This window comes from Mustelus asterias, chromosome 14 (genome assembly GCF_964213995.1).
Source record: "Mustelus asterias chromosome 14, sMusAst1.hap1.1, whole genome shotgun sequence".
Classification (NCBI taxonomy): domain Eukaryota; kingdom Metazoa; phylum Chordata; class Chondrichthyes; order Carcharhiniformes; family Triakidae; genus Mustelus; species Mustelus asterias.
In genome coordinates, this window is record NC_135814.1 from 18,670,485 (window position 1) to 18,684,971 (window position 14,487).

Genomic DNA, 14,487 nt, shown 5'->3' on the forward strand with positions numbered 1-14,487 from the left:
GTCGAGGAATGGATTGGTGAATAAAAGGAAAATTTTGAAATATTTTCTCCTTTATTCTCTTACTTGACTCATGTAGGTTTTGCCATTATTGTTAAACATTATTGTTAAACATTATTGTTTAAACCAGGTTCATCCAACATTTTGGTGCAGGGGACCACATTTAAATTTTTTTCTCACTCCGGACGATGAGCAAATTTCAAACAGATATGGGGCGGGATTTCCACCCCTCGCTCAAGAACCACTCTGGCCCTGCCTGGCAACCATTATCCCCCACTTGGCATTCACTCCATTTATACCTGGCAGCCACTCTGGCCCCACCCAGTAGTTACTTTTCCACCTGCTTGACAGGCATTTCCCCCTCTTCTTGGCAGCCATTTCCCCCCCCTCCATTTGGCAGCCATTTCCTCCCCCCTGCTTGGCAGCCATTTCCCCCCCCTGCTTGACAGCCATTTTCCCCCCCTGCTTGGCAGCCATTCTTCCCCCTGCTTGGCAGCCCTTTCCCCCCTGCTTGGCAGGTGCTTTGGCTCTTTCCCCCACCTTGAAAACTTTCCGGTCTCCTCAGCAGACTTGCTGCTGCTGTTTTCCGGCCTCAGCCTGAGGAAAGCTGCTCCTCCAATTGGAGACTGTAATCCTAGCAACAGCAAGTGTGGGAGAGAAACGACCTGGGATTGAAGGAGCAGTTCTTTAAAGAATCTTCAAACTCATTCATTGACATTGTGAGCACGGTATCCGCAGGCTGGATGGAGAGGCCTGGTGACCCATGGACCACATGTCAGACAAGCCTGGTTTAAACCATGAAGATGCAGATGTAAAAGATTCCATGTTCCTCTCACAGCTGCTCTTGAGAGTTTGCTAGGAAATAGATGAGAATGCCTTACAATTTCAACGGGATAAAACCCATCTCAATTCTGCTTCCATTCAGTTCCCAGGAAGAGTCATATTGGACGTGAAACAAACTCTGTTTCCCTCTCCATAGATCAAACCTGATGAGTTTTTTCAGACACTTTTTGCTTTTATTTCACATCTCCAACATGCACAGTATTTTCTTATTATCAATATATATCTGATATGTCCCCAATGACTTTTGAACCCCTTGTCTATCAAGAATCTGTCTGACTCAACCTTGAATATAGAATCATAGAATCCCTACAGTGCAGAAGGAGGCCATTCGGCCCATTGAGTCTGCACGGACCACAATCCCACCCTGGCCCTATTACTGTAACCCCACATATTTATCTTGCTTATCCCCTTACACTAAGGAGCAATTTAGCATGGCCAATCCATCTAACCCACACATCTTTGGAGTGTGGGAGGAAACTGGAGCACCCGGAGGAAACCCATGCAGACACAGGGAGAATACGTAAACTCCACACAGACAGTGACCCGAGGCCAGAATTGAACCTGGGTCCCTGGAATAGTGAGGCAGCAGTGCTAACCACTATGCCACCGTGCCACCCAATGATCCAATCTCCACTGATGTTGGGATAGAGAATTCCAAACACTGATGACCCTTTGAGAGAAGAAATTCCTCCTTAACTCCATCTTAAATGGGAAACCCTTTATTTTGGAACTGTGCCCCTGAGTTCCAGATTTCCCCCATGAGGAACTGGGCATTCGCCCTTCAGTTAGAAATGCTAATAATTTCTCCAATGTCACAGTCTCAGATTCTTGTACTTTGTTTTGTGATTTTAGATAAACTACAAAGCTAAAGGAGAGAAGATCATCCACAAGTACACTTATCCTCCAGATTTGCCAGAGTTTATTCAAGCCAGAGTCAACGCTATTAATGCCAGTGATGTAAGTATCTTTGAATTGATCTGTTCAAATGCAGTAGTATCTTTGCTACCACTCAGTTGTATCAAAACTAGGGCAACTAGAGAGAGCAGACCAGTAAATGTTGGCCTTGCCAGTGGCACCCACATTTTTAGAAACACCTTGAATGACATCCAAAGCAATTCTTTTTTTTAAAGTTTATTTATTAGTGTCACAAGGAGGCATACATTAACACTGCAATGAAGTTACTGTGAAAATCCCCTGGTCACAACACTCCAGCGTCTGTTCGCGTACACTGAGGGAGAATTTAGCATGGTCAATGCACCTAACCAGCACACCTTTCGGACCGTGGGAGGAAACCCAAAGGAAACCCACGCAGACATGGGGAGAAAGTACAGACTCTGCACAGACAGTGACCCAAGCCAGGATTCAAACTCGGATCCCTGGCACTGCGAGGCAGCAGTGCTAACCACTGTGCCACCGTGCCGCTCACAGCAATTCTAATAGCAGATTATTGAGCCATTTCCCCTTGATATAGCAGCACCTCATGCCATACTTCAGCTGTTTTCTATTCCTTTAATACTCGAGGGATATCACCAAAAGGGTTGGTCACATAATGAGGTTGGGGGGGGGGGGGTGGGGGGGTGGGTGGGTCGGGGGTCTGGGGGGGGAGGAGGGGGTCTTGGGGGGGTGTCTGTGGGGGGTGTGTGGTAAACCACTGTTAGCTTATTACCTGTATATGTGACATGCCTGGACACATCTCTGCCGGCCCTACCCGAGACTCCTCCCCCCTCGGTCCAGGTATAAAGGCGACTGCTCCCCACCCCCCTGCCTCAGTCTGGACCAGTTCATCGGCATGGGTGTGCTCCAAGTCTTTTGCGAATAAAAGCCTATTTGTTCTTGCATACAAACTAGTCTTTGCTCGATTGATGGTGCATCAGGGTGTTAGCCAGGGTCAGAAATTTCCCATTTCCATGGTATTGGAGGTTGATGCAGGCAGCAGGGCTAACCACTGTGCCAACATGCCATCCTATCCTTTCTACCAGACGGAACTGCGTCTTCCAAAGACATTCGAGGAAAATGCAAAACAACAAAGATATTCTTAAGTTTCAAAATGAACCCCTTTTACCTCTTGTTGCAATCCCTATTTTACACTCATCTTCACCAGCGATTTCAAATATAAAAATATGTTGCAAAAGTACAACTCCCTCAAAACTGGGCAACCTGGAGACAGTGACTTTGGAAACTGATGAGAAGATCTAAGTGATTTTTTAAAGATCGTTCATGGGATGTGGGCGTCACTGGCTGGGCCAGCATTTATTGTCCATCCTTGATGGCAGCTAAGAGTCAACCACATTGCTGTCGGTCTATAGTCACATGTAGGCCAGACTAGGTAAGGATGGCAGATTTTCTTCCCTGAAGGACATTATTGTACAGAATAGTTTTTTGCGACAATCGACAATGGTTTCATGGTCATCGTTAGACTTTTAATTCCAGATTTTTATTGATTTCCAATTTCACCATCTGGGATTTGAACCTGGGTCCCCGGAGCATTCCCCTGGGTCTCTGTTGGTGCTTAAATATCCATTCAGTTACTGCACATGGCAAATTAGGAGGTAACATGCGTCAAGTCAGAAAGTATGTTTTCACACAAAGGATAGGAGAAATTTAGAATATTCTCTTCTGTTGATAACGGGACAATTGGAGTTTTCAGTCTGAGAATGGTAGATGTTAGTTAGATTATGGATTTGGAGAAAAGGGGGGTTGAACTACAGATCCACCATGATCTGTCTGAATATTGGAGCAGGTTCGAGGGGCTGAATGGCCTACTCCTGTTGCTCTGTTCCTTGATCTCTGTAGGTACTGCTCTTGACTTTGACACTAATAGCCAGCTGAAAGTGAATGAAAAGATTCTCTTCCTTGCTCGTAAGAAACAATTGACTTTCCATTCAGTGTCTTGCAATTGGAAGCCTGAGGTGCATCTCGAAGTGGGGCAAGGGCAGGCTGAGGTCCATGCCAATAAATCTGTGCAGCAGCAGATCAGTCAGGACACCAGGACAAATGAGTTGATATGACACAATCGGTGACAAATCCCTCAAATTTCTAAATTTATCGCACACAATATCATTTCTGCCCGAAACTGTGCGTCCTGGAGGAAGTGGCTTTTGCCAGCTCTGATTGGATCTGTGATAACCAATAGTCTGCTCTACTAGCCAGCAGTGCAGCTGAAAAAGATAGTTTTTCAATCAATGTACACGCTGCCCACCAAATAATATGCCAGCTCAGTTTAATGGGCATTTCATTTTCATATAATTTTGTGTAGTTCTGAATCTTGGCAACAAGAGCGGCATGGTGGCACAGTGGTTAGCACTGCTGCCTCACAGCACCAGGGACTTAGATTCAATTCTAGCCTTGGGTGACTGTCTGTGTGGTGTTTGTGCATTCTCCCCATGTCTGCGTGGATTTCCTCCGGGTGCTCCAATTTCCTCCCACCTTCCAAAGCTGAGCAAATTAGTAGGATTGGCCTTTGTAAATTTCCCATTGGTGTCCCAAGATGTGTAGGTTAGACGGATTAGGCATGGTAAATGCACAGGGATATGGGGATAGGGCAGATGGAAGGGCCTGGGTGGGATACTCTTTGGGTGAGTCGTTGCAGACTCTCTTTCTACGCTGTAGGGGTCCTATGGTTTAACATGACTATTTTCAGCATGATTTAATAAAATGTCATTTTCATTTGCAGAATTTCTACAAAAAAGCGTGGAAAAAAGATTTAGAAAAGGGTTATCATCTTACTTTTGACGCTATTCCAATTATTGCTGCTAAATCTGCCCGGCATAATGTCAGTGATGTAAGTATATAATGTTCATACTTTTAATTGTACTTTATTATACCTCTTCCCCCTACCATTTTATTCTGTCAGTGCTTATTTTCCTTGTGTCATGTGGTATGGATAAATTAGAGGCACGATAGCGATAAAGTTGACGTTATTAAACGTTGACAATGAGTAAAAGACAGTAGGCCAAGAACATAACATTCACCAGCCTCATGCAAGGTTAGAAATTAAAACTGAGTAGTGGACATGTGAAACAGATGTCCAGAGTATTTGATCAATTTTCATTTGAAGCTTATATGAAGTGGGGCTATACCACGATAGGACCAATTCTTAATCAAGGATCTGGGCCGTATTTGTTGCGAAGGAGGATTGAGGATTATAGCAATATTAATACCACCGTCTTACTGGTATCCACGCATTTTTTGTCCACTGTTTTGTGTCATTTATATTAATGATTTGGATGAGAATTTAGGAGGCATGGTTAGTAGGTTTGCAGATGATACCAAGATCGGTGGCACAGTGGACAGTGAAGATGATTATCTAGGATTCCAATGGGATCTTAATCAATTGGGCCAGTGAGCTGATGAATGGCAGATGGAGTTTAATTTAGATAAATGCAAGGTGATGCATTTGGTCGATTGAACCAGGGCAGGACTTACTCAGTTAATGATAGAGTGTTGGGGAGAGTTATAGAACAAAGAGATCTAGAGGTACAGATTAATAGCTCCTTAAAAGTGGAGTCACAGGTGGACAGGGTGGTGAAGAAGGCATTTGGCCTGCTCGGTTTCATTGGTCAGAACATTGAATACAGGAGCTGGGACGTCTTGTTGAAGTTGTACAAGACATTGGTAAGGCCACACTTGGAATACTGTGTACAGTTCTGGTCACCCTATTATAGAAAGGATATTATTAAACTACAAAGAGCACAGAAAAAAATTACTAGGATGCTACCAGGATTTGATGGTTTGAGTTATAAGGAGAGGCTGGATAGACAGGGATTTTTTTCTCTGAAGCGTAGGAGGCTGAGGGGTGATCTTATAGAGGTCTATAAAATAATGAGGGGCATAGATCAGCTAGATAGTTAATATCTTTTCCCAAAGATAGGGGAGTCCAAAACTAGAAGGCATAGGTTTAAGGTGAGAGAGGAGAGATACAAAAGGGTCCAGAGGGGCAATTTTTCACACACAGGATGGTGAGTGGCTGGAACAAGCTGCCAGAGGTAGTAGTAGAGGCAGGTACAATTTTGTCTTTTGAAAAGCATTTAGACCGTTACATGGGTAAGATGGGTATAGAGGGATATGGGCCAAATGCAGGCAATTGGGACTAGCATTAAAAAAGAAGGGCGGCATGGACAAATTGGGCTGAAGAGCCTGTTTCCATGCTGTAAACCTCTATGACTAACACTGGGAACAGTGTTAGTGATCCATGAAATACGGGATCAACAGGCAGTCGTGGAAAGAAGCTTTCCATACAAACATATGAAATTGGAGCAGAAGTAGGCCACTCGGCCCCTCAAGCCTGCTCTGCCATTCAATAAGATCATGGCTGATTTGTTTGTGTTTAGAATTCCACATTCCCATCCAATAACCTTTGATTTCCTTTGCCTAATAAGACTCTATCTACCACTGGCTCAAAACAATTTTCAATGACCCTGCCTCCACTGCCTTCGAGATAGTGTTCCAAAGCCACACAGCTTTCTGGAGAAAATAACTTGTCCTAAAAGGGCAACACCTAATTTTAAAATAATGATCACCCACAAGAAGATAAATGCCCTTTCCACGTCCAGTTTGTCCAGACCATTAGATAGACTGAATAGGTGTGAGCCTAGAATTTCCTTGGGGTTGCTTATGATCTGTAGTTGCAACTTTTCTACAAGCGTGGCAAAATCTGAGATTATAAGGCATTTCCACTGCACTGCCGTCAAGATCACAGGGAGAGTTGGAGCAGTTCCAGTAAATCCTGGGCTAGGGTGTCTGGATAGAATGGGCTTAATGGGCCAAGCAACCTTTACTTAATGAGTAACCTTTACTCATTCCATATCTTCTGATGTGCCATGCTCCTGATAAAAAGGGAAAATATCCAGTTCTTTTCTAATAGAGGCACTTTGCTTTCAAATTTCTCTTCCATGTGAAGGAACATGAAGAATAATTATGTGATCAATAGCATAGCAGGGCAAGCCTATGTTGAAAGGAGGGTGATGATGGAAGTGTCCCTTCCCCCCTCCCACTTTCCACCAGAGGCCTGAGCAGGGTCACTTTTCAAGCTTCTCCCTTGCCCCTGAACTATTCCCGCCAATCTGAAAATTCAGGCCAGGCAGGAAATGGTCCTTGAGTGGTCATTAATTGGCCACTTAAGAGCCTCAATTAAGGCAAGGGCTGGTGGGCCGATTTAGGCCTCCCCCGTCCTACCATAAAATTGTGGAGAGTTTTACCAGTGGGAAGATCATCTTGAGTTTTATGGCTCCACCTCACTTACAACCAACCATCCCCCAGGCAAGGTAATGTGAAATTCTGCCCTGTGATTTAATGCTATTCCACAGAACCATCAACCCAGAGTACCACTGAGGCAAAGGACAAAAAAAACGCTGCCTAACATCTGTATTTTGCTGCAGTGGCATTGATCAAATTGTTCAATAAATTATTTTAATCAAAGTGAAGTTTCAAGCTGAAGAAATATCCTGCATATGACACCAGTTTAGTTAATGGGCTTGAACATTATTTTTTTTAAAGGGGATTCCAGCTGTGTTTGGAAAATGTCTTATCCCCTATTCTAACTTTATTGCTAATGCTGCTTAAACACAACTGATAAGGACATTCCATACGAGCATCTTAGGCCATTATTTGAAAAGCCACCTTCAATGCAAAAGCCACAGGTGACCAAAAAATTTCTAAGTGCTGAATGATTGTGAAAACGGGAGAGAATTGCGCCCATTTTTTCAGTGAGCTTTCAGACATGATCAGATGCCACTTGGCGCAAATAGCAAGGCAAAGTGTGATTCACGCCAGTCGGCAGAGTAGACAGTCTATTCTAGCCTGAAAGTCGGCTGCTCACCACTAGAGGACACCATTACTCATGTATGTATCTCTCAAGTGCAAGTGTACACAGAACATGAGAGATCTGTCAGACACCCACCACCCCCAGATATTGCCCTGACACCACCCCCCCCCCCCCCAAACCCCAGATATCGCCTCCGATACTCCCCCCCATCCTCCACGGCTGATCGCTGACCTGATACCCCCTTACCCGCCCGGCCGATCGTGGCCCAATGCCCCCCTCTCTCCGGCCGATCGACCCCCACCCCTGGCCAATTGCCAACCTGATAACTCCTGCACCCCAGCCGATCACCATCCTGACTGATTCCTGGTTACAGAGTGCGCAGCTCCCTCCGCCTCCTCTTAGGCCCTGGCCCTTCAGGCTCCACCCCTCCCTTAGAGCCCACTTCTTGGCACTGCCCAGTGCCCTTTTGGCAGTGCCAGGGTGCCAGGCTAATGGCAAGCAGCCTCCACAATCACAAAACATGCCGTAGAAGGGGGGGCATAAAATCCCACCATTACCAATAATTGCTTACGGACGACCCATGGTTCTTGGTACTTTTATCTTTGCATGTACTTATTTTCTATTGGCAGGTTTGCCCAGCTGTGTTTTAACATTGAACAATTATTTTACAGGTGAAATATAAGAAAGCTTATGAACAAGCGAAGGGCAAACATGTTGGCTTCCAGAGCCTCCAGGATGACCCTAAACTGGTCCATTCCATGCGTGTGGCCAAGATGCAATCTGAACGTGAATACAAAAAAGACTACGAGAAAATCAAGACCAAATATCACACACCACTGGACATGGTTAACATCACTGCTGCCAAGAAGTCCCAAGAAGTGGCCAGCAACACCAACTACAGACATCCAATCCACCACTACACATACCTGCCTGACGCTATGAGCTTGGAGCTGTCCAAGAACATGATGAACATACAGAGCGACGTAAGTCATAATGCTCATTCTTGCTTTCTCTCTGTGGTGGGCATGGCAGGCATCAATCTCCAACCAGGATGGCCATTCTTCAACACCTCAGCTTGGCTCAGTTGGCAACATGTGTTGGCAGCAGAGAGGAGGGGGGGGGGGGGGTATGGATCAAATAAGCAGAGAACTTGAAAACCATAGATTCTGAAATTGCTTTAAGTAAAGTTGTGAATGCGTGAAGAGGTGGTTGAGAGAAGGTTTTCTGGATTAATTCCAGGGATGAGGGACTCGTTTTATAAAGAGAGAGAGTGAGCAGTTTAGGCCTATACTCGCTGGAGTTTAGAAGAATGAGAGGAGATCTAATTGAGGTATAGAAGATGCTTAAGGGGATTGAGAGGAGAGACCTGTTTTACCTTGTAGGACATTCTGGAATAAGATGCCATAGTGTTAGGCTAAGTGGGGGACAGATTTAAAACAGAAATGAGGAGGAATGCCTTCACTCAAAAGGTTGTGAATCTGTGGAATTCCCTACTCCAGAGTGCAGTGGACGTCAGAACACTGAACAAAATTAAGGAGGAGATAAATCGGTTTTTAATTAGTAGCGGGATGAAGGATTATGGGAAGCAAGCAAGAAGGGGGCTGAATTGTCTACTCCTCTTCCTAGTTCTTATGTTCTCATGAATGTTGCTCATGAGAGTCAAACCTTAATGAGAGGAATTTGTAGAGGTGGGTAAATTAGTTCTTGGCAATATTCAGCATTCAGAATGACTCTGAGCTAGGCTTTAACCAAAACGTAGACAAAGTTCAATCAACACCACAATTTCATTTCTACACCACCTTTAAGTAGATAAAGTATCCCAAAGCATTTGGTGGAAGCATTAAAAGACAACGGCCGTGATTCTCCCATCCCACTGCAGGGGGCGGATCGGGACTGCGGAGGGGGTGGGTTACTGTCGAAGGGGGAGGAGGCTGGAGATCGCGGTGGGCCAGGAGGGGGAGAATCGGGGCTGGGCCTGGGAATGATTTGGGGGTCAGCGATCTGGGCATAGGGGCGGGGGGGGGGGTGGGGTGGCGGGGAGCAGAGAGCCTGCATTGCGGGGGTCGCAGGGCTGGCCAGCAATCGAGCTGGCCAGCAATCAGAACACTGTCAGTGTGGGGCCACTGCGCATTTGCTGATCTCGGCACTGACAGATCGGCGCATGCACAATGGCCCGCTCAGCACGATGATTTCAGCCATTCCAACGGGAATAGACCCCATCCTCTGAAATTCAATGATATTCACGCTGGTGGCCTCTGCAGTGCACCGAGTGTGGTAGATTCTTCTCTGAACCCCCACTGAAAAAGACAGTATGAATTACTCCATAGAGGGATAGAGGGATGCAAATGGATGGTCTAGTTAGGAACACATGATTGGTGCAGGCTTGGAGGGCCGAAGGGCCTGTTCCTGTGCTGTATTGTGCTTTGTTCTTTGTTCCAGTTTTCAGGCGAATTTGATTCTTGGAATTTTTGGGGGAGAATTCCACCCCACATTTGATACCAAGCCACATATCGAAAATTAGGACAGTGATCAAAAGCTTGACCAGTCAGATAGTTTGTACTCCCTACAAACTATCTTAAAAGGCTTAAAAGGAGAAAGAGAGGTGGACAGTTTGGGAGGTTTCGGAGACAATTCCAGAGCTTAGGGATTGACCATCTTAAGGCATGACTGCCAGTGGTGAGATGATAGAAATCAGGATGTACTGCGCCAGACCTGGAGAAAGATAGAGCTCTTGGAGGTTGTAGGGCTGCAGGAGATTACAGAGATGAGGAGCAAAGACTTTGGGTGGGAATTTCCAAGCTGGCACGCTTCCGGGATTGCCCGCTGGGCCACCGAATGCCCTGAGGCGAGTCTCACCATGACGGAGCCAGGAAACCTCAGCCACCAGCAAAGATAAATCACTGCGGAATTTTCTGATTTGTTTTTTGCAGAGTGGTGCAGTGGGTGGGAAAGATCAGAGGGAAACCTTTGGCCTCAAGGGCAGCTTCCTCCATCATATGTTTAGTCGCATAGTGCAAAAAAATGTTAAGGTGTGAGTTCCCCAACGTAACTTTGGCAGGGTGGACTCTGATTGAGTCTGTCCCACCAGCAACTTAGGTTTGCAAAACATTGGAAGGCGCCCGGATTTAAAACATAAAAATAGGAACACCAACCCCTACACACGCTAACACCCTCACCCACCCCACCCCGCACATGGAAATCACCCCCATCACCCATTCCTCCCAGCCGCCCCCCCCCCCCCTGCCAACGGCAAATACCCCCTCCCCCCCCCAGCTCTTCCCCCATGAAACTCTGGTACCTAACATGACTATGGAGTACCCCCTCCCCCACATGGGAATGGAATGTCCCCCCCCCCCCCCCCCAACCCCCATGCAACACCCCACCAGGCACTGGGCCGAAGTGCCGGGGTACTGCCCGGCCATGATCCTCTCTCCCCGGAGGCTGTGCCCAGCTGTGCACCTCCTATGGGTTCTGCCCGCAAGGTGCAAGTCGCAGAGCACCTGTCGTGATTCACGTCAACATTTTGCCTGCTTTACCCATTCCATTGCCACGGTGAACCCACGGTGGCGGCTAACTTCAGCAGGACTGGAAGATCCTGCTGGCTGGAGGGAAGGGTTGGAAAATTCTGTCCGTTGTCAGGAATGGAGGATTCTAGCGATGAGGAATGATTGGATAGGCTGGGGTTATCTATTTGCACAGTAAGAAGTCTCACAACACCAGGTTAAAGTCCAACAGGTTTATTTGGTAGCAAATACCATAAGCTTTCGGAGCACAGCTCCTTCATCAGATGGAGTGAATATCTGTTCTCCAACAGTGCACAGACACAGAAATCAAGTTACAGAATACTAATTAGAATGCAAATTTGCATCTGAGATTTGCATTCTAATTAGTATTCTGTAACTTGATTTCTGTGTCTGTGCACTGTTGGAGAACAGATATTCACTCCATCTGACGAAGGAGCTGTGCTCCGAAAGCTTATGGTATTTGCTACCAAATAAACCTGTTGGACTTTAACCTGGTGTTGTGAGACTTCTTACTGTGCTTACCCCAGTCCAACGCCGGCATCTCCACATCATTATCTATTTGGACATAGAAGGGAGATTTAAGCATGCTTTTAAAGTTACGAGGAACCGAGAAAGACCTATTTCCATTAGCAGCGAGGTCAATAATCAGGATGCATAAATTTAAAGTAATTGGTAAAAAATAATTGGGTGGAAATGAGGAGTAGTCTTTTCACTCAGAATGGGGTCTGGAACTCACTGTTTGAAAGCAGAGGCAGAACCTTCACTGCATTTTAATAGTACTTGGATATATTTGAGGTCATGTAATCCACAGGGCTATGGACCAAGAGCTGGAAGGCAGGGACAAACTGGATATCCTTTTCTCAGATAGCACAGGCACAATGAGCTGTATTGCCTCCTTCTGTGCTGTAAATTGTCACACGTTTCTATTCCACAAAAAGCTTTGGCCAGTTCTACAACCTAAGATTTTGTCTGGTGAAACTCTTCACCGAACTAGGGTTCAGAAGATTTACCGCATACTGCTGTGAAGAATCCCATAGCATTATAAAATGGCGGCACGGTGGCACAGTGGTTAACACTGCTGCCTCACAGAGCCAGGGACCCGGCTTCGATTCCTGGCTTGGGTCACTGTCTGTGTGGAGTTTGCATGTTCTCCCCATGTCTGTGTGGGTTTTCTTTGTTGCTCCAGTTTCCTCCCACAGTCCAAAGATGTGCAGGTTAGATGGATTGGCCATGCGTAATTGCCACTTAGTGTCAGGGGGATTAGCTAGGGTAAATGCATGGCATTATGGGGATAGGGCCTGGGTGGGATTGTGGTCAGTGCTAAGTCAATGAGCTGACTCTTCTGCACTGTAGGATTCTATGGTATTGACTCAATATCATCATTACTGGGAAAATTGTCACCCAAACTAGGATCTCCTGTCACTTTGTAAAATGCCTGTGTAATATTGTGTACTGTTCACTTGGTAGTAGTGATGGCATGAGTAATGGTTTACATTTACAATTATTTATCCTTTTCTTTACAGAACCTGTACAAATCTGATTACAATAACTGGTTTAAAGGCACTGGCTGGAGTCCGCTTGGTTCGATTGATATGGAGAAAGCAAAGAAAGCTGCACAGGCACTCGATGAACACAATTACAGACAGCAGCCAGGCAAACTCAAGTTCACCAGTGTGCCTGACTCAGTTGAAATGGTTCTGGCTAAAACCAATGCCCTACAGTTAAATGATGTAAGTAGATTTTCACAGAATATATCAGTGTTTGCGTTATGTGTCGCACTTTCTATCCAGTGGGTTTGTGCCCTTGTTCACGTTGCTTCAGCTATGGGTGGTTCGGGAGCTCCTGTTCATTTTTTTTGGTACCTGTGCCACTCTATGCTCAGTGAGAAGAGGGTTTGCTCAGGCAAGGAAAACCTCTGCCAGTTTCTACCTTTAGTCCTCCATAATGGTTTGATGGTTTGAATTATAAGGAGAGGCTGGATAGACTGGGACTTTTTTCTCTGGAGCGTAAAAGACTGAGGGGTGATCTTATAGAGGGCTATAAAATAATGAGGGGCATAGATTAGCTAGATAGTCAATATCTTTTCACAAAGCTAGGGGACTCTAAAACTAGAGGACATAGGTTTAAGATGAGAGGGGAGAGATACAAAAGGGTCCAGAGGAACAATTTTTTCACACAGAGGGTGGTGAGTGTCTGGAACAAGCTGCCAGAGGTAGTAGTAGAAGCGGGTACAATTTTGTCTTTTAAGAAGCATTTAGACAGTTACATGGATAAGATGGGTATAGAGGGATATGGGCCAAATGCGGGCAATTGGGACTAGCTTCAAGGGTTTAAAAAAAAGGGCAGCATGGACAAGTTGGGCCGAAGGGCCTGTTTCCATGCTGTAAACCCCTATGACTCTATGACTTTATGACTAATGCATTGCATTTCTGCAATGCATTAGTCATAAAGTCATAGAGTCATAGAGGTTTACAGCATGGAAACAGGCAGAATCTGATTGGCAGAATCTGATTGGCGAGTTGGAATATCAGCATGTGCTAGGCCATGAATCAGCATGAAAGGCCAGTATTTTACCCTGAGTGGAACATATGGGTGATGCTGCAGATGGCACTGAATGGATTTCCTACCCAGCGCTAGCTGATTTTTACACCTCAGTCGCCTACATTTTGTGTCACATGAGGTCCCAATTAAATCTTTGGTGGAAGAGACTTCAGGTATCTTGGGCCCTCTCTTTGGAGTTTCCTTGTTGAACACGTCTGCCTTACGATATCAGTGCCCACTTTCAAAACGCTCCTCAAGATATGTCACATTTGTTCTGGATCTGACTTGGTTTTACTTTACAGAAACTGTACAGATCAGGAGGAGAGAAGATCAAGCACAAGTACACTTTGCCAATCGATGTTCCCGAGTTCATTCAAGCTAAATGGAACGCTCACAACTTCAGTGAGGTAAGGATCATATCCCTAGACACTTACCGACTTGGGTTATCCCTCCTGTGTGTTACAGAATGTTCCATATTAACCTTTTGAGGACTAGGATAGCATTGCTGAATCAGGCTTGTGTTCATTGTCCTTTCGCAATCTCTGTTCCACCTCTGTTCATAGATGGAGCCTGGGGTGGGGGATAATAGATGGAGCACGGACCATGTTCTCCCACGCTGTGGGAGTTTCTGCAGCAAAATGCTGTTGGGGAATAAGTCCCTTAGTGGATGCCTTATCGGACACCGTCTGAGGGCAGGATTTTCTGTGCTCCCCTGTGGCATGGTGGCCGAGGTAGCCTGCCATTGGCCAGCAGAAGGATCTTCTGGTCCGGCCGCAATCAACGGGGTTTCCTGTCGTATGTACCTCCCGCAGCCAGGGG

General features: G+C 45.8%; 1 protein-coding gene across 28 annotated transcripts in view; it reads left to right on the forward strand.

Moving 5' to 3' along the window:
* The window catches only part of neb (nebulin), a 286,658-nt gene that overhangs the window by 53,626 nt on the left and 218,545 nt on the right, over positions 1–14,487 (forward strand). For all 28 annotated transcript variants that reach the window (XM_078227934.1, XM_078227935.1, XM_078227937.1 and 25 more), the window contains exons 25-29: positions 1,693–1,797; positions 4,514–4,621; positions 8,275–8,586; positions 12,651–12,857; positions 13,971–14,075. In XM_078227934.1, coding sequence (XP_078084060.1) covers positions 1,693–1,797; positions 4,514–4,621; positions 8,275–8,586; positions 12,651–12,857; positions 13,971–14,075 — 837 coding nt within the window. The remainder of the gene's footprint in view (positions 1–1,692; positions 1,798–4,513; positions 4,622–8,274; positions 8,587–12,650; positions 12,858–13,970; positions 14,076–14,487) is intronic.